This window comes from Mus caroli, unplaced genomic scaffold (assembly GCF_978045245.1).
Source record: "Mus caroli unplaced genomic scaffold, Mus_caroli_1 scaffold_7, whole genome shotgun sequence".
NCBI classification, from domain to species: domain Eukaryota; kingdom Metazoa; phylum Chordata; class Mammalia; order Rodentia; family Muridae; genus Mus; species Mus caroli.
This window is the reverse complement of record NW_028227262.1, coordinates 101,092,290-101,118,334: the sequence shown is the minus strand read 5'-3', so window position 1 is coordinate 101,118,334 and position 26,045 is coordinate 101,092,290. Positions and strand designations below refer to the sequence as shown.

At 47.2% G+C, this 26,045-nt stretch overlaps 1 protein-coding gene across 4 annotated transcripts; it reads right to left on the bottom strand.

Annotated features, from left to right (window-relative positions):
* Positions 1 to 261: 261 nt before the first annotated feature.
* Positions 262 to 25,233, bottom strand: Znf777 (zinc finger protein 777). Of its 4 annotated transcripts, XM_085840634.1 has the most exons (7): positions 24,263 to 24,396; positions 21,775 to 21,877; positions 20,110 to 20,967; positions 18,142 to 18,268; positions 13,685 to 13,798; positions 5,240 to 5,491; positions 264 to 1,996 (listed from the first exon to the last, which is right to left on the bottom strand). In XM_085840634.1, exons 2-7 carry the CDS (start codon positions 21,826 to 21,828, stop codon positions 807 to 809), a joined length of 2,595 nt encoding a protein of 864 aa, XP_085696760.1. In that variant the 5' UTR covers positions 21,829 to 21,877; positions 24,263 to 24,396; the 3' UTR covers positions 264 to 806. The 4 variants fall into 4 exon arrangements, with proteins under 4 accessions (XP_021020274.2, XP_085696760.1, XP_029334793.1 ...); XM_021164615.3 differs by lacking the exon at positions 21,775 to 21,877 and having other exon boundaries at positions 262 to 1,996; positions 24,263 to 24,912; XM_029478933.2 differs by lacking the exons at positions 21,775 to 21,877; positions 24,263 to 24,396 and adding an exon at positions 24,941 to 25,233.
* Positions 25,234 to 26,045: the final 812 nt, after the last annotated feature.

The following is a 26,045-nucleotide window of genomic DNA, read 5'->3' as shown; positions in this document are numbered from 1 at the left end:
GCCCCTGGAAGCCCCCAGCTTTTGCCGTAGGACCATCTTTTCAGACCATTCTCAGCCCGACCATCACTTTCTCCCTGATCACCATGGGCAGCTGGGACGGCACAATTACCTACGGAGAGACCACCGCACAGGTAGACAAGAGGGCACAGGAAGGCTGGCAGGCAGGTGCTTCTACCCTTCCCCAGATTTCTCTCCTTCAAGTTTGTCAGCATCACTCCTTTTAAATTTATAAGCAGTATCTTATTTCTCCATCATCCAGCAGACAATGAGTTTGAGAAAGGAACTTCGTTGTCTGTCAGCTAATATTGGGCACATGTCCCTTGGGCCACTTTAGCCCTTCCCCTTACAAACCAAACAAGAACAGCAAACAGGAAACACTCGTCTTTTAAAAATTACTCTATTATTATCAAATAGAACCACAGTATCCAAAGGTAATTAGAAAGTTCTATCCCCGACTAAATGGCCCTGCATCGCGCCTGCGAGTGGCTGGCAGCCAAATCACTGCCCCCGTGCAGATTGTTTTCATCCATTTTATTGTCAAGGAAATTAACAGCCTGAAGGGGTTCCCCAGGCCCAAGCACTCCCCCCTGGGGCCCTGGGGAAGCAGGCAAGAAGCGACCTGGTCTCACTACCCCGTCCTGGGGAAGAAGGGACGGGAGGGAAGGAGGGTTCACAGCAGAAGGGCTTGGGGCGCCCCGCTCCCGCCCACTGAGCTCAGTCTGGGGGCAGCCGAGGTACCTGTCCCAGGGGCCTTAGACCCTTGCACCTGGCTGCGCATCTGGCCGGGGCAGGGGCGGGGCGCATGCTCACTCGCCCGTGTGGGTCCGCAGGTGGTACTTGAGCGACTGTTTGTAGCGGAAGCACTTGGCGCAGTGCGTGCAGGGGTATGGCCGCTCGCCTGTGTGCGCACGCTGATGCTCCAGCAGGTGGTGCTTCTGCGTGAAGCGCTTGCCACACTCGGCGCAGTGGTAGGGCCGCTCACCCGTGTGGATGCGCCGGTGTTCCAGCAAGTGGTGCTTGCGGATGAAGCTCTTGCCGCACTCAGGGCAGGCGTGCGGCCGCTCGCGGGAGTGCACGCGGCAGTGGTTGGTGAGCTTAGATTTCTCACTGAAGCTCTTCTCGCACTCCGGGCACTTAAAAGGCCGTTCACCAGTATGAGTCCGCTGGTGGCGCAGCAGATGCGACGGGCGGCTGAAACTCTTGCCGCACAGACTGCAAATGAAGGAGACTTCGTGCTTGCCTGCATGCACACGCTGGTGGATCACCAGGCTGATATGCAAGCGGAAGCTCTTCTTGCATTCTGGGCACGTGTAGGGCCGCTCACCCGTGTGTGTGATCTGGTGCTTGGTCAAGCTTGACTTGTGGCTGAAGCTGCTGTCACACTCTGGGCATTTGTAGGGTTTGGGGCCGCCGCCACTGCCTGAGCTGGGCGATTTGGGACGCGGTTTGAGCGAGTGCTTGGGATTGAAGGCTGACCCGCGCTCAGGGGAGGCATAGCCGCTGCGTACCCGGTGGATGCGCTGGTGCAGCGTGAGTTGCTGCTTGTGGCGGAAGCTGATCTCACACTCGGCACACTCGTAGGGCCCCTCCTTGATGTGGTTACGCTGGTGAATGATGAGGTTAATCTTCAGCCTAAAGCTTTTGCCACACTCCATGCAAGTGAAGGGCCTCTCACCACGCCGATTCCGCTGCTGCTGGCTAGAGTTCCCACGGTTCTCACCCAGGTGCCGCTCACTGTGCCCGTGCCCGTGCCCATGCCCATGCGTATGCCCATGAATGCTGGGTGCCAGCCTCTTCACTGCTGGGTTGCCCAACTGCAGGGGTGGGGGGCTTTCCTCGCCCTCGGGGGACATCTCCCCAGGTAGGGGGGTCTGGTACATACTGGCTTCGTACCTCCCAGACAGCTGCCCAAGGGATTGCAAGTGCTGTGGCAGCTCGTCCTCCTCTTCCTCTTCCTCATCCTCCTCCTGCTCCTCGGTCTTGATCACGATCCCCTCTGTTCCAAAGTTAGAAAGAAAGCATTTATCTACTTTCTAGAACACCTTTATCCTGGATAAGTACAACATGGTTTCGACCTCACCAACAGACTTTGTGCTACACAAACTCACACACACACGGATACATACATTTGTCCACATTCCTCCTTTTGGCAAATCTAGTTTCCTGTCCCATAAATCCTACCATCAGACAACTAGCCATGAAACCCAGAGCTTAACAGGGCTCTCGTTGAAGAAGCAGGCTTCTCAGCCTCCTGGTGGTCATACTGTGAAGCTGCTGGAGGACAAGACCCAGTGGGGGAAAACCAGCCTCAGGAACCGTCACATCCTGCCTGAGCTCATTATCTTCTGCAGTGGTAGCAATGAGCACTGCTGACTCATCATCTTCTCCCTCTGCATTGCTCTTCCTTCTTGAGCCCACCCAGTGAGCCTACCTCTCACATTTCTTCCCCATTGCTTCTCAGTCTGTCTTCCTTTGTGTCCCTGACCTGTGAGTGACATTCAACACCAACTGAGGTTCTCTGGTGAGACTCAGGCTGTGGTCTTCTGTGGCAACTCGGAACTGCAGATGAAGGTCTCATTGTGCAGCCAGGAACAAGGTGCTTTTAAAACACCTTTTAAAACATGCAGTACCATGCATGCCCGACTGGTGGACTCCCTTTACCTCCAAGCCTCACTTGTCCCCATGGACCTAAAGAACGCCAAGTTCTCCAGGGGCCCTGAGAACCTAAGCAATTTCTGACTCATTTGAGTCAGTAATCTGGCATTTCCTAATCAGTCAGTTGGAGTTTTTTTTAAAGACAGGTTCTCTCTAGGTAGCCCTGGCTGGCATTGCTGGTCTCTGCCTTCTGATTGCTGTGACTAAAGGTGTGTGCCACTAAGCTCAGATATTTTTTTAATATTTTGAAAATTAAAACATTCCTCTCTTTCCTTTCCTCCAAGTCCTCCTTGCTCTCTTTCAAATTCATGACTTCCTTTTAAGTTGTGATGATTGCACACATATACATGTGTGTCTGAGTGTATTCTTAAATATAACCTATTCAGTCTATATAATATTACTTGTATGTATGTTTTTAGGACTGACCATGTAGTATACCAGATTCTAAAAAAATCACACACACACACACATGCAGGAGACCATGGTGGCCAAAGCTGTCAGATTCCCTTGAAGCTGCAGTTACAAGCAATGTTGAGCTGCCTAATGTGGGTGCTGGGAACTAAACTCTGTCCTTTAGAAGAACAGTGCATACTCTTAGCCATCAAGCCACATCTCCAGCCCTTTTTCTGAATTCTAACGAATTTTTTTTCTAGAGCATTTTAACCTCTCCTCTTAACCTGAACATAGCACTGGAAGAGGCCCAAGTCAAGCAAGTATGGTCACATTTCACAGCCAGGGTATCCAAGCCCAGAAATCGAAGAATGTTTCTAAATAAAGTAACAGGTCACAGGCCATCTGGTTTACCCCGACAGGCTAACTAAACCTAGCAATGCGTGTGGCATGATGGAGCTTATGTTTTTTGTTCAGTGTGTGTGTGTGTTTGTTTTTTTAGAGACACAGCTTTTCTGCAGCTCTGGCTGTCCTATGTAGATCAGGTTGGCTTTGAACTCAGAGATCCACCTGCCTCTGCCTCCTAAATGCTGGGATTAAAGGGCTGGGCCACCATGCCCTCCCTGTCTTGTTCAGTTTTGTGTTTTGTTTTGTTTTGTTTTTTGGAGACTCCTCAGGCACACATACTGTAGAACTTCTAAAGTAGTGGATCTCAATATGTGGGTTGAGACCGCTTTGGAGGTCAAGCTGCCCTTTCACAGGGGTTGCCTAAGATCATCAGAAAACATAGATATTTATGTTAGGATTCATAACAGTGGTAAAATTACAGTTATAAAGTATCAACAAAAATAATTTTGTGGTTGGGGTCAGCACAACCTGAAGAACTGTTAGAAGATGCCTGTGTTGGGCAGGTTGAGAACCCCTGCTCTAGCCTATAAACTGCAGCGTTCAATAGGCAACACAGCGCCCTAAGGGAGCCGTCGTCACCCCGGTCTCTGTGCCCTTATCTAAATGTAAGGAATTAGATCCTGACCACTTGACCAAAGTTGGCATGAGATTTTATTAATTGAAAACATACCAATTATAGCCACACGGGGAGGGTACATGCTTGTACTCCCGGCACTTGGGAGGCTGAAGCAGGAGGATCAAGCTATAACTGGAAACCCTTGGTCTCAAAAGTAAACACCTGCCAGTGAGAACTGGAACAGCAGAAAAGCTGTCATGAAGGCTGTCCCAGGATCAACTCCAAGTGCCCTACTGCAATGCTGTCCTCATGGGGTCTGGAATGAGGGAGGACACGGGATTAAGAAGTTAACAAGCGCAGGGCACCTAATGCACGCCTTTAATCCCAGCACTTGGGAGGCAGAGGCAGGAGGATTTCTGAGTTCAAGGCTAGCCTGGTCTACAAAGTGAGTTCCAGGACAGACAGGTCTATACAGAAAAACCCTGTCTTGAAAAACCAAAAAAAAAAAAAAAAAGTTAACAAGCTCTATGACTAGAGTCTACCAAAGAAGTATAGGAGGAGTCTTTGTTTTAGTTTAAAAGGAAAACCCCAGGGCTGGCTGTCAGTCTTAGCAGCTGCTCAGAGGCGGGTGGGGTGGTGGAGAAGGGAGGGAAGCTGTGCTGTCTTGAGTTAGGCTGGCACGAGCAGAGAGAGGTGAACTCTAGGGAAAGCATGCCTAGGCTCTGGCCAGCTGCAGGAAGATGGACAGGGATGTGCAAGGGAAGAATTAACCCTTTCTAGGTTGGGACTCAGACTGGCAAGCAGAGCCAGCAGATCCTCGTAGCAGCTCACAAGGACTGCTCAGAGTTGTTTTACAAGAAACATGCTTTTCTTGCAGGGTGTTAGTTAGCATACACCTTTATTCCCAACACCCAGGAGGCTAGCTTGGGCTACTTAGACTCTTGTCTCAAAACAGACTCCACCACCCAAACAAAGGAGAACAAAAGTAGCAAAGTCCAGAATCACTATGGTGCTTCGATGAATGAGAAGGAGGCTGGAGCTCTGCCACTCACTACCTGTAGGCCCTGGAAGGCTTTCTGACCTCATTGCCTTTGAATTCTTGTTTGAGCCAAGCTTGGGCAGAACAACTTCTTTGCTAGGCTGAGAGATTCCAATAGATTCTGAGCTTATTAGGATTACGTGCTAGGAGACAGGGCCCTCAGCAGCCCACCCCCACCCCCCAGAACTTACCCGTGCAGTTTCTCTGCTGCACCAGCATCTGCTTGAGCTCACTGAACTCGCTGGAGCCTTCCGTGGACTCCTCGAGCGCGTTCTCTTGTTCCTGCATGTCCAGGTCTGGCTGCTCTCCACAGGGGTCACCCAGCTCTGAGTCCTGAAAGCCATGTTCCTCCACTTGTCCCATCAGTGGCTCTGGTGTCTCCAGACCTTCTGAGCCCTCATCGTTGGTCTGCACCTCGATCTTAATCACGATGCCATCATGTGCTGAGGGAAGGTGAGGACACACAGAGCGGTCATGGCACATCCCCAGGTTTCTACAGTCCTAGCATTTACATTCCAACTGGTCTTTTTTTAAAAGAGACCCTAAAAAATACAATAGAGTTAATGGTGAGCAGAAAGAATTTTCTGGACACTTCGTAGTAGTCTTGAATGCTAATATAAACAGGAGTCAAGTTACAATAGATTAAAACTTTATTCTCTACAAATTGTTTAGAAAACCATTTTACTTTCCACGCCAGGGAATCGAAACCCAGTTTTCCTCTTGTTGGTCTATTCATGTACCAAAGCACATAAAAAGGTGAGCTGCCCCCTCACTCTGGCCTGTTTCTGCGAGGCACACTTGCAGAAGGCCCTTCTCCTGGACCACATCATTTTCCAGCATATTGCATGGCTGTGTGGGTTTTGTCTGTTAGACAGAACATCATTAGATACACAGCTGTAACATTTGTGCTCTCTTGTTCAAGTCTACAGATCAACTTCAGATGGGCTTTATAGATACTGCATCATTCTACACAAATGGCGACACACACATATTTGCTTTTCAGTACAATGTTTTTTTTTTCTCTCATAATTAGCTTTCTCTTCTCATTTCTCTATTAGGACCATGAAGATAACTCCAGGAATTAACCAAAATTACTTCCATGTTTATATAGATATAGTCATAGCAGCATACATACATTTATTTTTTCTTGGGACACTGTTTTACTTGGGGTAAAATAAAACAGCCTCCTTTTCTCCTCTGTGATTAAATATAGAAATTCCTTTAAGCTGATTTCTTATGGTGCTAACTACTCTTTAAAATGATGCAATGTCACATCCCGTGAAATGCTATAATTTACTAAGTTTCCCAAACGGAAAACCTTTGAGTTCTCACCCTTTACTATAGTAAACAGCACTACAACATTTGTTTACATCCCCAGTTATAAAAGTGTTTCATTTCTATGAGTCACTTAGCAATGTGACCACAGAATCCAAAGTTTAAATAGTTTTAATTTTGGTGGATGTTACAAGGTTGCTTTTCAATAAGGCTATGACAGTTTATCCTTCCACTAAGCTGTGGAAGAGAACCCTTGCCCACATTCCTGACAACAATGTTCGAATGTGCTCATGTAAAAAGTAGCAACTTAGACGGGCGTGGTGGCGCACGCCTTTGATCCCAGCACTCAGGAGGCAGAGACAGGCGGATTTCTGAGTTCAAGGCCAGCCTGGTCTACAAAGTGAGTTCCAGGACAGCCAGGGCTACACAGAGAAACCCTGTCTCAAAAAAACAAAAAAGCAAAACAAAACAAAAAACAAAAACCCAAACAAACAAACAAACAAAAAAGCAAAATATTGTAAAAAACCTAACTTGTAATAGGACTGCCATACAGGTCCAAGAGCAATGTCCTTCTGGACATGTGCCCTGCCAGCCTGGATGATCTCTGTGGTGATCCAAAGGTTTACACCTCAGAAATCTCCATGTAAGACTGGTACTACAGAGGGTTCCCTTTCACTTCTTGTGGTCCTTGGGGTGGAACCTGGGATCTTGTGAAAGCCAGACGTGTCTATCACTAAGCTGTGCTCGCAGCCTGCACTTGACTTTTAAATTTTGAAACATATACCTTATATGTGAATAATGAAATCATGTTAGTTCTGTACTAGAAAAAAGTCAGGGTATGTAAACTTTACAACTAGCTCTGAGCTGAGGAACAGGCTGTCTGCAGGCCTTCGATGCCTCAGATGCTGCTGTGAGAAGCTGGGTGGTCAATCACACAAACTACTAAATGCTCTAGGTCCACATCAACTTAGCTTTTGCTGTTAAACTTTTTGCAACGTAGCTCGGGCTGGTCACCTTGAACTTCAGGTTCTCTTGCCACAGCATCCTAAGTGCTGGGATTATAGGTCTGTGCTGCTATGCCAATATTTTGTTATTTTATCACAGCTGTCTGTGTGCATACTCTTGTGTAGACACAAGCTGATAGAAGATAAGCTGAGGCAGGATTAGAAGGTGGGACAGGAACTTTGGAAACGAGCCAGGCTTGGGAAGATTTGCCACTGAGACTCGGAAGATGTATAAAACTGAGGAGAGGTAGCTAACCAGCCACATAGCACACAAAGAACAGTATAAATTAATTAATATAAATTAAGAGCTAGTTGGGGAGCAAGCCTAGCTGAAGGCCATAAACATTTATAAACAAGCAAGCATCCATGTCATTATTCAGGAACTGGGACGAACATAGAGAAAGACCAAACAGCTACATCATTTCATCTGTGAGGACCTAAGTGGGGATCTTTTGAGGGAACCTTCCTGCCTGTGTCCCAAATGTTGGGACACATGTGTCACTGTACCTGTCTGTGACTGATTTTCTATCTCTGTAATCAGTTTTCATAAAAACTGTTATGAGACAGAAAAACTCAATCCTGATTTAAATATATAAAGGATTACTTGGGTTTTTTTGTTTTTGTTTTTTTTTAAAAGATTTATTTATTATATCTAAGTACACTGTAGCTGTCTTCAGATGCACCAGAAGAGGGCATCAGATCTCATTATGGCTGGTTACGAGCCATGTGGTTGCTGGGATTTGAACTCAGAACAGTTGGTGCTCTTAACCACTGAGCCATCTCTCCAGCCCAAGGATCACTTGTTAATGGAGCTTATGCAGTGTAATAGTTGAAGAAAGTTAGTTAAAATAAAAAATTCTTTGCTTAGTATTTTTTTGTTTTGTTCTCTAGGGCAAAAACTTGTTTATATTTCAAATATTTTTGTTTTGGGGGGGCTCGGGAATGAAGATTAAATCTAGAGACTTTTATGTTTGAGTACTGGTCTGTAACCTCAGCCCTCTTTGTTTTTTGTTTTTGTTTTTTTTCGAGACAGGGTTTCTCGGGCCTGGCTGTCCTGGAACTCACTCTGTAGACCAGGCTGGCCTCCAACTCAGAAATCCTCCTGCCTCTGCCTCCCGAGTGCTGGGATTAAAGGTGTGTGCCACCACGCCTGGCTCTCAGCCCTCTTTTATTTTGAGACAGGATCTCTTGGTAGCCCTGGCTATCCTGGAATGTAGACCAGGTTGGACTTGAACTGAGAGATCTGTCTGCCAGCTTTCTAGGCGCTGAGATTAAGGGTGTGTTCCACTGAACCCCGCTCCTCTTTTATTTTTGAGATAGCTACTAAGTTGCTTACCCTGGTCTTGAACTTCAATTCCCTCATCTTCCTAACTAACTTCTAACAGTTTTTAGGAAGCCCATAGTCCTAAGTACTGTGTTCATAATATTTACTGAGTAAAATGTCCCAGTATTTCTGTAGTTGATATGAAACCCACATACCATAAAGAAAATGACTGATTAATTTCAATACATTAAAAACTTGAAATGGATAACACAAATATAATACTATACAAAAGTACTCCCTAAATTAGGGAAATCTTTTTTATAGATATGACAGTTAAGAGATAATACTTTTGGTTTTGTTTGTTTTTTGAGAGAGAGGTCTAATTATGTAGTCCGGCCTGGACCTCACAGAGATCTGTTTACCTCAGTCTTTCACTGCTGGGATGGATGTGCACCACCATGCCTAGCATGTCATTAATTTTTTAAGGACTACCACACCCAGCATAGCTTTTAGAACCTAGCATAGTAGCGGTTGGGAGAGGTAGAGGCAGTAAGGTCAGGAGTTCAAGGTCAGAACAGAATAGGACGACACAAAGGTGAGACTACATGAATACCACTCTTCTGTTTACACCAGTGGATCTCAAGCTGTGGGTCATGACCTCTTTGGGGTTGAATAACCCTTTCTAGAGGTTGCAATATTAAATAGCTACATTATAATTCATAACAGTAGCAAAATTACAGTTATGGTGCAGCAACAAAATGATGTTATGGCTGGGGGTCACCACAACATGAGAAACTGCATTACAGGGTCGCAGCATCAGGAAGGATGATAAGCACTGATTTATACCCTGAGCTCCTACAAATCACACAAAGCTAAAAACTGATTATTGGCCAGGGTATATGGTTTGATTCTCACGCTTAGATGAAGGCAAATAGACTGGGGTAGTAGTTGAAGGGCATTTGCCAATATCTAGTAAATGTTTGTATATCTAGAAAACCCAGCGTTTAGATCATTGTAGGGATCTAATTATAAGGGTCTTTACTGATGCACTAAAACTTTTGAGCTCTATGGAGACAATATCTTGTATATTGTTCGGATGCATCACCTGTCAATTAAAAGTCTATGGTCTATGGCTTAGACAGGAAATAGAAGATGGGACGTGTGGGAGGGAGAAAGGATTCTGGGATAGACCGAGTCTCAAGAGATCTACCCAGGAATATATGAGATGGATGCATGGCACCTGAGCACAGGTAACCAGTCACTTGGCAGACTGCAGATTAAAATAAATGGGATATTTTAAGCTATATGTAGTCAGAGAAGAGCCTAGCTAGATGGCCAATGTATCTGTAAATATATCTGAGTCTGAGTCTTATTTCTGGGAGCATGGGGCTGGGAGGAAGAACTGAACATAACCTCAACAGAGCCCCCCAAATGTGTATCAACAGGAGAGAGTACACACCACCATAAACACTACAATCTGCTAGTAAGAACAATCTACATTTAAATATTTGGATAAAGGTGTCAGGTATTAATCCTCCTGCCTTGCTTTCTGACTGTTAGGACTGAAGATATGAACTATTTCACTGGCTTAGATACTTTACCGAAGAAAGCTGGCAAGTGGTGTGCTTCTGCATTATGTGAACTTGTTTGCAGTAGAATGCATTCATTATAATTTACAACGTATGTGTGGCATATATATAGAAAACTGGAAAAAAAAAAATAAAAAGGTGACTCTTAAGATTTTACTATCATCATCCCACCCCAATCTACCTTTTCCGTAAGCAGGGTTTCAGGTAGCCCAGGCTGGCCTCAAACTCACTGTGCAGCAAGGGAGTCCAAAGATTCATGTCTCTAACACACCTGTATGGCCACTCCTTGAGCTAGTTAGACAGGACCATCCCTCACCAGCCACCACATTCAAGGCTTCAGTGACCTGATGAGGAGGCACGGAGACAGTTAACACTTGCAGCTGGCTCTTCCCCTAGATGTGATCATCTTTACCTTTGCTGGCCCACTGTTAATGGCCACACATCAGCTCTAAATTCTCCTCAGTTCCCTCAGCTGAGGGAACCCCAGCTGGTATTTATTTAGTTTTATTTACTTGTAAAAATTCTAGAACGTTCTGGAGTACCAGGATCTTGCATAGCTCCCACTCTGTTTTCAGTTCTCCTGTCCCCTACTTTGTTTTATCTGTTATTTGTTAGATAGTGGCAGGAGGATCTGAGTTTGAGGCCAGCCTGGTAGACAGCAAGTTCTAGGACAGCCCATACTACATACAGAAACCTTATTTCAAATAAAACAAAACAAAAAAAGGTGTGTGTGTGGTTGTTCTTACAGAGAGGGCTTGGGTTCGATTCCCAGCACCTACATGTGGCTCCAACTGTCAATAACTCCAGTTCCAGGGGATCCAGTGCCCTCTTCTGAACTCCATGGACACCAGGCATGTATGTGGAGCATAGACTTACATTCAAGCAAAATATTCATACACACAAAATAAAATAAATGAGACTTTTTAAAAATTAAGCTGGTATAGAGAGAACATCTTAATGTCTGTATGGATGTGGCACCTGTCAATAATAAATCTGATGGCTTATTGCTTAGGCAGGAAATAGGAGGTGGAACATCCAGGAGGCAGAAATGCCAGGCAGGAGATTCCCTGCCTGGGGAAGACATGAAGGGGTTACATGGTACATGAGCACAGGTAACCAGCCACGTGACAGAATGTAGATTAGAATAAATGGGATAATTTGAGTTTTGACCTATTCAGAGAAGAGCCTGGCAATATGGCCAAAGTATGTGTAAATATATTTTGAGACTGAGTCTTATTTCTGGGAGCATGGAGCTGGGAAGAAGAACCAGACTAACTTCTGTAGGCCAGGGAGATGGCTAAATGGTGAAAGTGTTTGCTATGTAAGCAACCACTTGGATCCCAAGAACCTGTGCAAACGCTGGTTGGGTATAATGGCCCACCTATAATCCCAGCATAAGGAAGGCAGTGACAGGGGTGTCTAGACTACTCATATCAGCAAAGACCCTGCCTCAATATATGTGGGGAGCAACTGCAGAGACTCTTGATGTCACACACACACACACACACACACACACACACACACACAAACCTTAATTAAAATAAAACAAACAAGACTTGGGTTCCTTCTGATCAACAGATTCCACAACCCCAAATCTTCCAGCTTGCTCTTCACAGACCAATTCCTGTCTACACCATTAACACTTAATGTCCCAATGACAACCGTCTAGTTCAGAGCTTTGCTTCTAACTCTGGACTTTATTTGGCAGCTTTCTCTGTAGTGTCTCAACCCGCATGAGCTCACAGGTGCATTTTTACTGTTTCTCACCATCTGAGCCTCAAGTCCATCTTACTTGAGGCTAGGAGTCATCCGTGGCTCTCTCCTCCCGTAACTCACACCCACCAGTTTTTCTTGGTCAACAGCCAGTACAAATCTGCTCCCTCCCACTGGGCTGAGCCAAGTCCTTAAAGTATTGTCGTCTATAAGTTTCCAGTATCTTCCCTTCAATCAGTTCTTCGAGGATCAAGGAACCTATGTGTTATTTAGGTCTCTACTAAGATTTCCATGTTCCAAGATCTGTCTTATTAAATGTTTTTACTATATTTTTGTGCTGTGTATGTGTGTGTGTTCATGTGTGCAAGCATACTATAATATATATGTCGAGGCCAGAGGACTTGTTGAAGTTGGCTCTCCTTCTACCGTGTGCATCCTGGGGACTGAACTCAGCCACTCAGGCTTGGCAGCAAACACCTCTATCTGTTGAGTCATCGTGCCAGTCTGGGATACTGGGGGTAAAGCCTCAGCCCTCCAGTTGATGTTTGGCATTGAAGTGACCATGTACCCAGGCAGCCATGGACCAACCCTCCCTGTCTTGGGTTGTTTCTGAGCTAATACAGTCTTCAAATCAATGACATTAAATCATAATGTCTGTCTGTTGGTCTTCAATTGAGTTCCCTAGCAGGATCATCTCCTTTCTGCGATCAATAAGATCCCTAATCATGTACTATTATTCTTGAATGTTACATATGTCTACCAAGGACAAAGGCATGTTTCCATTGAAAAATGAGGCATTAAGGCCCCTTGGTCTTACGAAGAGTATATGCTCCAGTACAGGGGAACGCCAGGGCCAGGAAGTGAGAGTGGGTGGGTAGGGGAGCAGGGCAGGGGGAGGGTATAGGGGACCTTTGGGATAGCATTTGAAATGTAAATGAAGAAAACATCTAGTAAAAAGATAAATAAAATTAATCTTAAAAAAAAAAAAACACAGAAAAATGAGGCAAGTCCAAAGGAAAACCCCAAATAGAGCCTACAAAACTGACGCACCAAGATAGCACTCACAGTGGATGTGTGCAGGCTGCTGCTCCAACCACTGTGAAGAGGACACTGGCTCGAGCTGTATTTACTGAGCCACTACGACATGTAAACCTCATGCCAAGCCCTTGATACCTAGTAGTATATGTACCTGGCCATGAGACCTATCTGCTGATCTCATTTAACTGCCTCAACCAGGCCTGCTGGAGTCCTGTGCTGCAGGGAGTTTCTAGTCACGTGCATGCCTGTCCTCTATTCTGCAGGAATATGGCCCTTCTATGGGGAATGTATTCTCTGGGTTGGAGAGATGGCTCTGTGGTTAAGATCTCTTCCAGAGGTCCTGAGTTCAATTCCTAGCAACCACATGGTGGCCTACAACCATCTGTAATGGGATCCAATGCCCTCTTCTGGTGTGTCTGAAGACAGCTATAGTGTATTCACATACATAAAATAAGTAAATCTTTAAAAAATAATGCATTTTCTGTGTTTCTTCCTGCAAAAGGGATTAAGAATGGGTCATGTCAACAAACAAAAACAAAAAAACCCAATGAACTTTACGCATTTCCACTTATCAGCTACCTGGGCTACTGGTGATTATGGGAAACTAACTTCCTGCAGGCCTCCTTCCTGCATAGCTTGATACTTTATCAGTCTTTCAGGTCCTCTCTGGACCTCAGCAGTGCTCCACACTGGAGCTGCCAGAATACTGAAAGGCCCAGGATGCAGGGTCCTGGGCACCCATCTGCCACTCACCAGCACTGGGATCTGTGGGCGTCTCACCCTCCTCAGAGTCCTCTTGCTCCTGCATGGCTGGCCTCTCTCCACGCTCCATCTGTGACATGAGGTCTGGTTTGGATATTGCATAGTCTGGGCAGAAGGAAGGAAAGAAAATATTCTGTCTAAGAGGGAGCACTGTATGCTGTAAGGTATCACCCGTGGGGACATGGCTCAGAATAGCCCCTATGCCGGGGGATTGGCTATGCTGGCAAAGAAACGGGCAAGTATTCACCTCTTTCTCCAAGGCCCTTTAGGTCTGTGTCTCATGCTGCTGGCAGACACTAAAACTTGCACAGAGCTTCATGACAAAGTTGAAATTGTATGAAGTAAAAACTTAATCCTGATAAAGTATAAACTTCATAAAACAAAACACTGATAAAAGCTCCTTATATTAAAAAGGGCTGCCAAGCATGACGGCTCATGCCTGCGAAACCGGCACCTGGGAGGTAGAAAGAGAACTTCTGTGAATCCAATGCCAACTTGGGCCATAGACTGAGATCCTGTTCCAAAAAACAAGAGTTCAGATGTGGTGGCACACACCCTTATCTCAGCACTGGGGAAGCAGAGGTAGGCAGAGCTCTATGAGTTCTAGATTACCCTGAGCTACTTGGTAACTTTCCGGCTGGCCAAGGCTACATAGTGAGACACTGTCTCAAAAAAGAAAAAGAAATTAAAAATAGGGAAAAAAAAAGAAAGAAAAGAAGAGAGGAACAAGCATGTAGCTTAGTGACAGAGTATGTGTTTAACATGTATGGGACCCTAGGTTAAATCCTTAATACTCCTCAAAAAGTTTATAGTTATTTTGAATAAAAATAAGAGGAAATATTAGAAAAATACATATTCACATATAGTAAATGGTTAATATTCATAATTCTGTAAAAACAACCTTTATAATCAGTAGAAAACAAGAGCAAAAGTATAAATAGGTAATTTGTAGGAGATAGACAAATGGCTAATTATATAAAACAGATACACAAGTTTACTAATCATCCAAGAAATACATTCAAATAAAAATAGTACAATTTCTTTCATCTATCAAAAGGACAAATATTTGCTTAGATTAAGTACTCGGGGTGTAGAAAGATTAGGAGTTCAAGGTCAGCACGTTTGAGACCAGGCTGCGTTACATGATCTTGTCTGAGAAAAACAAACCAAACCAAACACAAAGATACTAAGACAGACTGAACCAGGGCATGGAGAAACCGTGTTCTCATGTACATGCAGACAAGACACTGGCTCAGCTGTTTAGGAGGCTCCACAACCCACTTCACGTCTGTTCTGTAAACACTGGGCCACTGCACAGATATACAGGGCTGCTTACCACAACATTCTGCAGTGAGAGACAGAAGCACCCACAGGTCAGCAGCAGTATGGTCAAAAGCCAGAGTTCAGGGGGTCACAGAGAAAGGTCAGGGGTTAAGAACACTTATTTCTCTTGTACACAACCTGGGTTAGGTTCCCAGCACCCACAAGGTGGCTCACAAATATCTGTAATTCCAGTTCCAGGGGACCCAACACCCTCTTCTGGTCTCCATGGGCATTAATTAGGCATGCACGTGATATACATGTTAGCAAAACACTCATACACGTAACATTAAAAAAACAAAAACAAACGAAGTTTGCCTGGATACTGTACTTTCTTTTCAGGGATTGTGGCCCACAGCTGCTGATAAAGGTCCCCTGGTCTAACATGAGGAAGTGAATGGTTACCTCTATGCAAACTCCACACTGCATGTCTAACAGGATATACACTGTGCATATGTTTACACATATACAGAACCTGGGTGATGGACGCTCCTGGTGGCTTCCTCTATAGGGTGGCTCCTCTGTGAGGTAGCAGTGGTGAATGCCCAGCACTTGCTCTTTACTATGTTATTATAAATTGTTAAGCTTTCATAATTGCATATGTATTTTAAAAAAACCACATAGTTCTAAAAAGTAATGTTAGTCTATGGGAAGTTATATCTAAAACTAACTATTCTTGCCTAAGTCAAAATTATTTTTTAAAAAAATTATATTTTTAATTTCATTATTGGGTGGTTTTATTTTTACTTTAAATGTCTACAGGCATTTAGCCTACACATCTGTCTGTCCAGCAGTGCTTACAGAGGTAAGTAACAGTCATTAAATCCTTTGGAACTGAAGTTGCAAATGGTTGTGAGCCACCACATGGGTGCTGAGAACCAAATACAGGTGGGTCCCCTAGAAGAGCAGCCTGTGCTTTTAAATGCTGAGCTTTCTCTCTCTAGCCCCATATTTATTTGTATCTTATGTGCAAAAACAGTGCACTCAACGTTTAAACCTTTCTCTCTTTCATTTGTGCGTTCATGGGGTTGGGGGAGAGTATATGCAGGTGTGCTCACTTGTGCACATACATGGAAGACAGCATTTTTTTTAATCTTTCACTTTCCTGCGTATTTTTTTGAGATAGGATCTTTCAGTGAACCTGAAGCTGTTTTGACTAGTTGGCTAGACAGCAAAGCCCCAGGCACCTGCTTGTCTCTGCACCCCCAGCATTGCATACACACACTGAGGTGTCTGGCTTTTATGTGAGTGGCAGTGAGATGAACTTAGGTTTCCCGTGCTTGCACAACAAACTCTTTATCTACTGAGTCACCTCCCCAGTACCCTCAGGTTTTTCTTTTGTCTATGTCAAAAAATTCTACACAACAGAAAAAGTCCAACTTTCCAGTTTTCTATCCTTTTTTTGTTTTGTTTTGTTTTGTTTTGTTTTGTTTGTTTGTTTGTTTGTTTTTTGAGACAGGGTTTCTCTGTATAGCTCTGGCTGTCCTGGAACTCACTTTGTAGACCAGGCTGGCCTCGAACTTAGAAATCCGCCTGCTTCTGCCTCCCGAGTGCTGGGATTAAAGGCGTGCGCCACCATGCCCGGCTTCCTTTCATATTTTTAAATGAAAACAAGAATCAACAGACTTTGGCACAGACAGATTTTGGTGAGATCATGACTTCCTGATGGGGACCAGGGCTCTGGGGCCACAGGCCTAAGTGATAATGTGTATGAGTAAGAAAACTAGATCTCTGATCTTTTCCTTTGTCCCTACTACATACATTACTCTTGGGAAGCATTTCACACCCTGCTGGCACACAGTAGGTCCTCAGTACATTTGTTTTCTTCTAGTCATTTTTCCTTTTTCAATGATTGTTTGCTAGACAAATGACTTTTGAAAGCAGGGTGCAAAGGAAAATGCCAACAGTGAGAGCCCACCACCTGCTGTCCCAAGCGCTTCTCCGTAGTGTGGTGTCTTCATGGTCAGACTGTGCCCGCTTGTGCTGTGCTGACATACAAGGGACACAAGAGGCTTTTCTCTTCATCTGTGTTAGTCTTTTTAAAATAAAAAATTATTTCTAATTACATGTATATGTATGTTTGTGCACGTGATTCCAGATGCCTATGAAGTTCAGAAGAGATTCAGATCCTACGGAGCTGAAGTTACAGGTGGCGGTAGGCCACCTGATGTCTAAGATGGGAACCTTTAACCACTGAGCAACCTCTAGTCTGTTGTGGCACTCTAAAATTCTGTTGGTAGGGAGATGGTTCAGTTGGTCAAGTGCCTGCTGGTAAGTATAAGAACACGGGTTTGGTGCCCAGCACTTGCATAAAAGTTGGGGGTAGTGGTGCCCATCTGTGACTCTAGCACTGAGGGAAGTGGAGGTGGGGGGAGTGGTGGGGAGGGAGGCAGGTCCCAGAAGCACTCTGACTAGGCAGTCTAATCATCTCAACAATAGAGATGTTGAGAACAATAGAAGATGAAGTTTGGGAGAACAATAGAAGATGAAGTTTGACACTGACCTCTGGCTCCACATACACACATGCACACACTACAGTATACATGTACACACATACACACATGCACACACACTACAGTATACATGTACACACACACATGCACACACACTACAGTATACATGTACACACACACATGCACACACACTACAGTATACATGTACACACATACACACATGCACACACTACAGTATACATGTACACACAATACAAGTAAAATTCTGTTTGAAGCCAGGTGAAGCATGTCTATGATCTCAACATTCAGGAAATTGAGGCAGCAGGATTCTGAATTCAAGGCCAGCCTTACTAAGATCCTGTTAAGACCATCTGCTGGGCATGGTAGTGCACGCTTATAATCCCAACACTGGGGAGGTAGATGCTGGAGAATCCTAGTGAGTTTGAGGCAGCCTAGTCTACACAGCAAGTTCCAGGCCAGCCAGGACAGTCCTATCTCAAAACAAAAGAACACATACACACAAACCCAAACCCAAACAAGTGCCACACTCCAAACACTCAAATAAAACCAAAGCCAAACAAAATGTTTGCCTTTTCCCCAATACAGGAGCTGCTGTTCACATTTCCTAAGTGTCTACACAGGCCTCACAGCCACGTCACAGTCCTTTGCTCTTACCCATAGAGACCAGAGACTCATAGTTGCCCCTCATTACATTCTTGTAGAGCTCCTTCTGCCACTCAGAGAGATTTCCCCATTCCTGCTCAGAGAAATGGACGGCGACATCATCGAATGTGACAGGAACCTGAAACCAAACAACTGCATCAGGAAAGACTGAAGTGATAATGCCATAGACGGCCAAACCCCAATCCCTCTATTCAGGACTAGGGAGGGGGACCTTCCGCCCCTGCACTTGCTGGTGGGGGGGCTGTTGTAGGGAGCCTTATCAACATTCTGCTGGCCACATCCCTGGCTAAGGAGTGGAGGACTCATCTTGCCTGGGCTCTTCCCCAGCTTTAAAACACGGAGCACCGGGAACACCAGGAAACCTGCTGCAAGTGTAGACTCTCAAGCCTCACCCCGGAACTTCAGAGATCAGTAAGCCTTTAGTGAGACCCTGGAGTTCTAATGCACAACAGCTTCCAAGAGAAACTGGCGGGTATACAGACTCAGTCTGTTTGGAATAAAAAGAAAACTGGTCCACACTCATGTTCCTTTAGAACCTTCTAGAAAATAAGATTAAAACCCATTTCTTAGCTCCTAAGGATATTTCCTAAAATCAATTTTACTGAAATTCAGGATTTATAAGTAAATTGACAAAAAGATTAGAAAGAGTAAAACCTAAGAGTTAAAGTATATTCTTCTCCCTATCCAGTCTGATGGTAAGCCATTAAGCAGTGCTCATAGGGCCCTAAGTACCTGCAAAGAATTGGCTCCAGCACCCTCAGAATACCAAAGTCCGCAGATGCTGAAGTCTTTATATATAAAGCGGCACAGATTTTTGCATAAAACCTATACAAAACCTCCAGCACTTGAACCCATCCAATGATGGTATGCAATGTCCCCTCAAGGTGAATCCTGAGTGCACTCTTCAGGGGATGGATGGCTAGAAAAAGGGTTCATTTTCTTTTTTTTTTTTTGGTTTTTCGAGACAGGGTTTCTCTGTGTAGCCCTGGCTGTCCTGGCACTCACTTTGTAGACCAGGCTGGCCTCGAACTCAGAAATCCGCCTGCCTCTGCCTCCCGAGTGCTGGGATTAAAGGCGTGCGCCACCACGCCCAGCTCTAGGGTTCATTTTCAGTGGAGACATAATTTTCTGTTTTCCCAGTATTGCAGTGAGGATTTTGGTTTCTTTTAAAAAACCCACAGAAATCGGACTGTGATTTCATTTTAATCCCAGGTGTGGACTATGGAGCTGCTTCAGGCTGTCCACAGCAGCTGAGCATGATTTGCCGCGTGCAGGGGTGTGATTTCCTAGTGCCAGCAACTGTGTGGAGTTTGAGGCTCTGGAAATCTTTCACAGGGTAGATAAATGCTGGCTCCGAGGGGCAGGGTGTTGCTTGTTGTTGGTCTCAGTTTGTTAAAAAGTTGTGTACAGAAGAAACAAGAATTAGCTATCCTGATGTGAAGATGATCAAACTTGCCCCAAGGAACTCACTAACCCTAACAGCAGGAAGGAGTCTAACGATAACATCGCCCTCTCTCCCTCTCTCCTTTTTCCTCTCCTATTTAGGGTTAGAGGTTGAAACGGTGGGGAAGGGTAGAAGAATAAAGAACCCACAAGGTAGCAAGTGCCGGCCACACAATAGTAACAGAGTGGTCAGAAACCACCATGCAGATCAGAGTGTGGAGGGCAGACTGGCAGGACCTGCTCTGTGTAAGCTCTCTGCATCCTATCTCAGGCTCTGGGAAGGGCTTTTCTCACCCCTTTCTAAGTGGACTTTTCTGCCAGTTTTTGCTTTTACCAACAGGAAAGATAATTTGCTTTTGGGTGCCCTGATCTCGGTGAAGCAATACTGGAAGGCAGGGACACTTGCTTCTTATTTTTCCTTTCCCAACTACCACTTTCACTTTCTTTCAACTGACAGAATCCCTAAACTACATTCCGTGCAGATGCCTTGGGAAGACCCCAGTGAAATGTGTGTACCTTGGGAACTTCTCCATTGCTGCCTGGGGGTAGCCGCAGGATCCAGAAGTTTCTGTTTTTCAGCAGATTCTCCATGTTCTCCAGGCGACGCTGCAGCAGCCCATACTCCTGCAGTAAGGTCCCCAGAACAACCCACTTGCTCTCCAGATGATTTGCGAACTCCACAGCCGTTCTCTCACAGTCTGCTATCTTCTTCTCATTTGTCCCTGTCCTGCCCTCCAGAGTCAGTAGTCGCATGGCCTGGGCCTCCAGTTTCCTCTCCACTGCTTGGACAGCAGCCCACACAGCCAATCGAGTGATCTCTGCGGTGGGCAGTGGCTGTTCTTTCTGGGCTGCAGAAGAGGTATGGAAGGGAGTGTCCTTTTGCAAAGTGGGACTCTGGAGCAAGGGGTCCATGTCGGTCTCAGGAACTGTGGGTGACAGAGTCAGCGAGTCTTTCTCAGGAACTTCAGGAGAGTGGAGTGGAGCTTCCTGATGGTGGGCGGAGTGCGAGAGGAAGGGGATCCCCTGAGCAGCTGCTGAAGGAGAGTACTGGGTTTCTTCCTGGGAAGCCAGGGATACCTGGTGAGGTGCGTCTTGCTCAGATGTGGCAGGATACAGGAGTGAAGGTCCTTTCTGGAGAACATGTGACATCTGACTGGATGTCTCTTGCTTAGTAGTACTATCAGTCTGGGGCAAGACACCTTGCCGGGGGGCAGTGGGAGACAAAGGAGGAACTTCTTTCGGGGGAAGAATGCAAGAAGGGAACACAGTTTCTCTAGGGAGTCGAGCAGGGGCCTGACGCACAGACTCTTCGTGTGGAACACTGGAGAATGACAGTGGTGACGAGCGATCGTCCTCCATGTCCAGCTGCTGGACCTGTGTTCAAGGAGAGAAGGAAAGACAGGATTGAAGGTCACAGTCTCCAGATGGCAAAACAAATCCAAGAGACAAGCGTTCACACTAAAAGGTTCTCAGTTTTGGAAGCAACAAGACACATTCCAAAAGAGCACATCTCTTCCAAAAGTGTCACTGATCTAGACATCAATGATACTCTATTAGGAACAACCATACATCTTTTATGTAAAGATGGTTATGCTACCTTCTGTTTTCTACAGAGCCATATTTCCCCTACATTTCAAAAGTGATGAATGGCGTGTAGGAGGTGAAGGGGACTGAGAAGAAATCAGAACACTCAGCTGGTGGCTCTGTTAATACCTATTGCTGCCCTGCTCTCTGTAGCCTGCTCACGTGACTACTGCCTTCGTGTGCCGGGAAAGGTCTGCAAAGGCTGGATGGACTTGGGGTACTGCAACTGGCTTTTGTTACGAGTAACGGACAGTCAGACATGGTGACGGCTAACAACGGCAATTCAGCCTCCTCAGGAGCCCAGGTTTCCTAGGTAGATGGTTCGCTGGGACAGGTGTACATTGCTGGGCTGGACCCCCTCGTTGTGGTTCTTGTGGTAGGGACTAGGAAGAAAGGCCTGTGGTGACTGACGCCATGAGACATTAACCTAGTTTTGAGTATGACAAGAGTGTTGGGGACTAGAAGCAGAAGAAAGATGTGTTTTCTTTTGGCACTCTGGTCCTCATCTTGATATCCATGTTAAAATCTTAAACCACCATGGAGGTGACGCCACACTCTTCTGTCAGTGCCCAGTTCATTTTCCTAGCCAGTCAATACCTTTACTGGATCTGAGCGGAATTTTTCCATGACAATTTTTGTTCTTTTCTTCATAATATTCCTTTAAGGAATCTGTTCAGCTTCTATGCTCTCTATGAGTGCTCTGTAAGGAAGGTAATTAAAACTTGTTTTCTTCACTCGAAAATTAGCATAACCCTTATGTTCAGTCTTCTAGTGTGTGCTCAGTAAATGCCTATTGAAAGATTATCAAGGTAGTAATGAGGTTCCTTTTGTCATCCATCAGAGAATTATCTAAACCCACTTCATACCTTCCAGAGCTATTTTTCTTAGTTTATTCATTGATTCACATACAGGTGACCCAGAAAAGCAGCATCCTACTTTTAAGGCTAGGACTGGAGATTTTGAGTCCTGGTCCAGCAAAGACCTTTGAGAAAGCATGAGCCATACCTCTGTTATACAGGGACTCATTAGCAGAGTAAATATGTAGGATTTATTACGTGCCATAAACTGTGTTAAGCATTTTCAAGGATTATCTCATTTAAACCTCACAAAACCTGATGAAATTCTATTACTAGAATTATTAGCCACAATTAGCCTATGAAAACACTGAAAATAGGAGAGGCTCTATCTACCTTGCCTCAGGTAACACAGACTCCACAGATTGTAGGTGACCTCTAGGCCTCAATTATAGACAGAGGCAGCTGATAGGTTTGAGTCCTGAGTCAAAGGCTTGGTGATTAAACATACCTATGGGAGGCTTACTACAGGCATTCATGTTGGGATACAGGGCCCTATCCCTTAAAGACATACAGTTTATGGTAGTGTCAAGAGCCCCCTAGGAAACCTAATGCAAATTATGAGGTCTCAAAATACATACAGACACAAAATCCTGCAAACCCTGAAAGAGTTCAAAGACCCCTTTACTCTCAACCCTTCACTATTAAGTTGGTAGCATACTAGACAGCCCCCTTAGGTGGAAGCCTCAATCACACAGCTAAAGGAACCAAGAGCCAACACAATGGGCATATTAAGGCAGTCTGCCTGAGGGAGGACTAGGGGATCTGCTTATAATTAGTAGGAAGAGGGAAAAGAATACCTGGAGGGCAGGTTAGGTGCCAGAGGTTTACCTCAGACAAGAAAAAAAAAAAGCCAGCAGGACAAAACATCTTTACTAACCACCTGAATCAGACAGAGCTCAAAGGAAAGTGGTATTTTTTTTCCTTCTCCATTTAGAGATTTGGAATACTGGAAAGCGGTGAAGGGTCATAAGGTATAGCCGCCGCCCCCCCCCCCCCCCCCCAGTCCTGATACAATGCCATCAGCTCCAGCAAACCTGTGGCTTGACCTTACTCTCAAGCAAAGATAGCTAAACCGAATAAGCTCAAATTCTCAAGCTGCTAACTGCTAGCAGGAGAGGAACGTTAGAATTCCTCTGCGCCACATTTCACAGCTTCTACCTGTCTCTCTTTCCTCCCCACCCTTGTGTGGTAAGTGAATAGGGGCTCCAGGATCCATACCAACATACTAGAAACATGCATAACGACACACATCTGACTTTTTACAAAAGCTATGCCATTTTCTTACATGACCCAGGATGGTTCACTCAGAATTACATGCCATGAAGACCTAAGCCCAGAGGCAGGAATGTTTAAAAAAAAAAAATCTTCATTGTATTTCCCAGGTGTTTTGTTATTGTTATTTTAAGGACTGCGAGGTTTTTAGGAAGCCATCTATCCCATCTCTTCCAATATACATGGAAACAGGTTCAAAGGCACGGACTCCCATGCAGCAAACCCGCCTAGCACAGCCAGGGTGCCTCAGAGAGCACGTTGGGTGGGAGGGCGTTTAATTATTGAATGGCCCTCGGAAGAACATCAACCTCTTTGGCTCTTACTCGCCAGACCCCATTTATCCGTACCCCAAGTTTGACTCGGGGTGCTCCTGACGCAGAGGCTATGGATCACACTGCTCCCCACACCGGAGTCGCTGGGCTGGGCGCTGCCCGGCCTTCCCCTCCTCCCCCGACGGGCCGCAGCCAGTGCTCGGCTAGTCCAGGCCGCCCACCCTGGTGAAGCCGCCGCCAGCGCCGCCCCTCCCCGTCCAGGCCCGCAGCACGCTGGGCAGGCCTCTACGGGACTGCGGGCACCTAGCCCGGGCCGACTCGCTACGTGACCTTGGGGCAGGCAGGGCAGGTCGCCGCCGGGTGTCCGTGCCTCAGTGTCTCCGCTCTGCGAAATGGGAGAGCCGCGTCAGCACCGCGCCCAGGCCGGGAGCCGTTCCGCGGGGCCGAGCTCTGCGGAAAACGTGCCGCTGGCCACCCCGACGGACGCAGCGCCGGCTCCGCAGCCAGGGAGCGAGCGCGCCGCCCGCGCACCACCTCGGGCCGCGTGTCCGAGAGCCGTGCGGCCGCGCAGCCTCGCACGGACGGCCGCCGCTCCCGCCCGCCCCGGCCGTCCTCCCCCCCAGGGGGCGCGCGAGCCCGCCAGGGCGCCCCCTCCCCGCTAACGTCGCCGCGCCCGGCCCTTACCGAGACCCCAGGCCGGGCCGCCGAGCCCGGAGCACGCAGGCAGTCCCCGGGGCCCCGAGGCCGCGCGTCCGTGCGCGCGCGGGCTGCCCTCCCCCGAGCCGGGGCCGCCTCGGCCATGGCCCCGCGCCGCCCGGCCCGCGCCGTGCGAGTCCCCGCCGCCGCCGCCGCCGCGCGCAGCCCCACGCAGGCCCGGCGCCGTGGGCGGGCTGGCAGTGCGGCGCGGCCTGGCCTCACCCACCGGGGCTGCGCGACCGTCGGGCCCCGGCCTGCTCGGGGCTGCGCTCGGCGGGCGGGCGCGGGCGGCGGTGGCGGCGTCGGAGCGCGGCTGTGCGGGCTGCGCCCCGGCGGCGAGCTGGGCCCCAGCGCTCTGCGGCCGCCCCCGGCGCGCTCGCCCGCCCCGAGCGGCCGACGCTGCGACCCCGGCTGCGGCCCGGGTCCCGGCTGCGAGCTGCGCGGCCGTCCCGGCGCCTCTTCAGCAGGGGAGCTGCACCGCAGCTGCCATGTTGCTACAAACTGCATCCTGGGAGGCATGTCCCTCTCAGGCGTTTCAAGAGGAGCGCTCGGAGGCTCGTCGGAGGCGGCCGGAACCCAGACAGCTCCATCTACAGCCGGTAGGAGCGAACAGTGAGGCGCGGGCCGCCGCGGCGCCGGACACGCCCTGAGCCCGTCGCGGCTCACCTGGCGTCTTGGCGGCCCGGCGCCCTCGGGCCAGGCCGCGGCGGGCAGCGGCGGCGGCGGAGGCGGCGGAGCGGAATCCGGGGCGCGCGGCCCGCGCGGCGCGCTGGGTCTGGAGGCGGGCCGATGGGCTCCGACAGCCTTCCGCCCGCGGCCGCCTGCGCGTCTCAAACCCAGAACCCGGTCGTTGGCTTTCAAAACCTGCGCTCACAAAGGGATCGGAGAGAGCCGTCACACCACAGAAAGCCGGAGTTCATGTGACCAGCGCAGTGCAGCCCGGGTTCCAGGGACGCGGGCTGTGGATCCAAGGGGAGCGAGGGGTGGGGGTGGGAGTGCTTTGTGAAAAGCCTCAGTGTTGTTTTCGGCCAGAAAGGACAGAATTCCTGGAATCTTTGAGGGCACGGGTTGGAAGGGGCTAGACGGGCTACTTAGGAGGAAACTGAGGCCGAAACGGGAGTGGCTTGCTGATCCCAAGTTGCAGTTTTCTCCCCCTTGTACTCTTTCCAACCATGAGAGAGAACCCTCTTTCCTGGACAGGTTCAGTGAATCGCACGTTTACTGAATATGCAGGAGCTGCCAAGATTTGGGAACGGAATGAAAAAAGAAAAATAAGTCTGAGCAGGTGTCCTGGTTATAGTTAGGGATGAATGAACCCCCAACTGGAACCTAGATGAAAAGCCAGAATAAATCACTTCATGGAACCCTGGGGGTGTCTGGGTTGGAGCTTGTCTTAGAAGGCAACCGGGCAATATGAAGCTCTCAGTAAAAAACGGAGACCACCAGGCCAAGGACATCTCATGTATTCGTGAAGTGTCACGTGCGCCCCCCCATATGTCTATGCATTGCGTATCATGTGTGCATACACATGCAGTGCACACTACTGGCTTTTGTATTCTTGAAGTTTTACATAAGTTGTATTTATTCAGCCCATATCCTGTTGCAACTTTTTGTTATCTGGGTGGATACAGTATGTGTAAACAAGTCTATCTACCTGATCTATTCATTCTAACCCCTATATAGTATTTCATTATCCTTCAGGGGGAAATGAATCCAAACCTGCTGCCAGGATGCCACATATACATCAGACATACATAGCGCATTGTGCTGT

Bases quoted from the DNA above. Each gene is read 5' to 3' on its own strand.
- Znf777 (XM_021164615.3), bottom strand. From the start codon at position 24,793: ATGCCTCCCAGGATGCAGTTTGTAGCAACATGGCAGCTGCGGTGCAGC. The intron at 13,799-18,141 runs GTAAGAGCAAAG...CCTTCTGCCCAG, and splicing joins TGAGTCTCTGGTCTCTATGG to ACTATGCAATATCCAAACCA. The intron at 5,492-13,684 runs GTGAGTGGCAGA...ACCTTCCCTCAG, and splicing joins GCCCACAGATCCCAGTGCTG to CACATGATGGCATCGTGATT.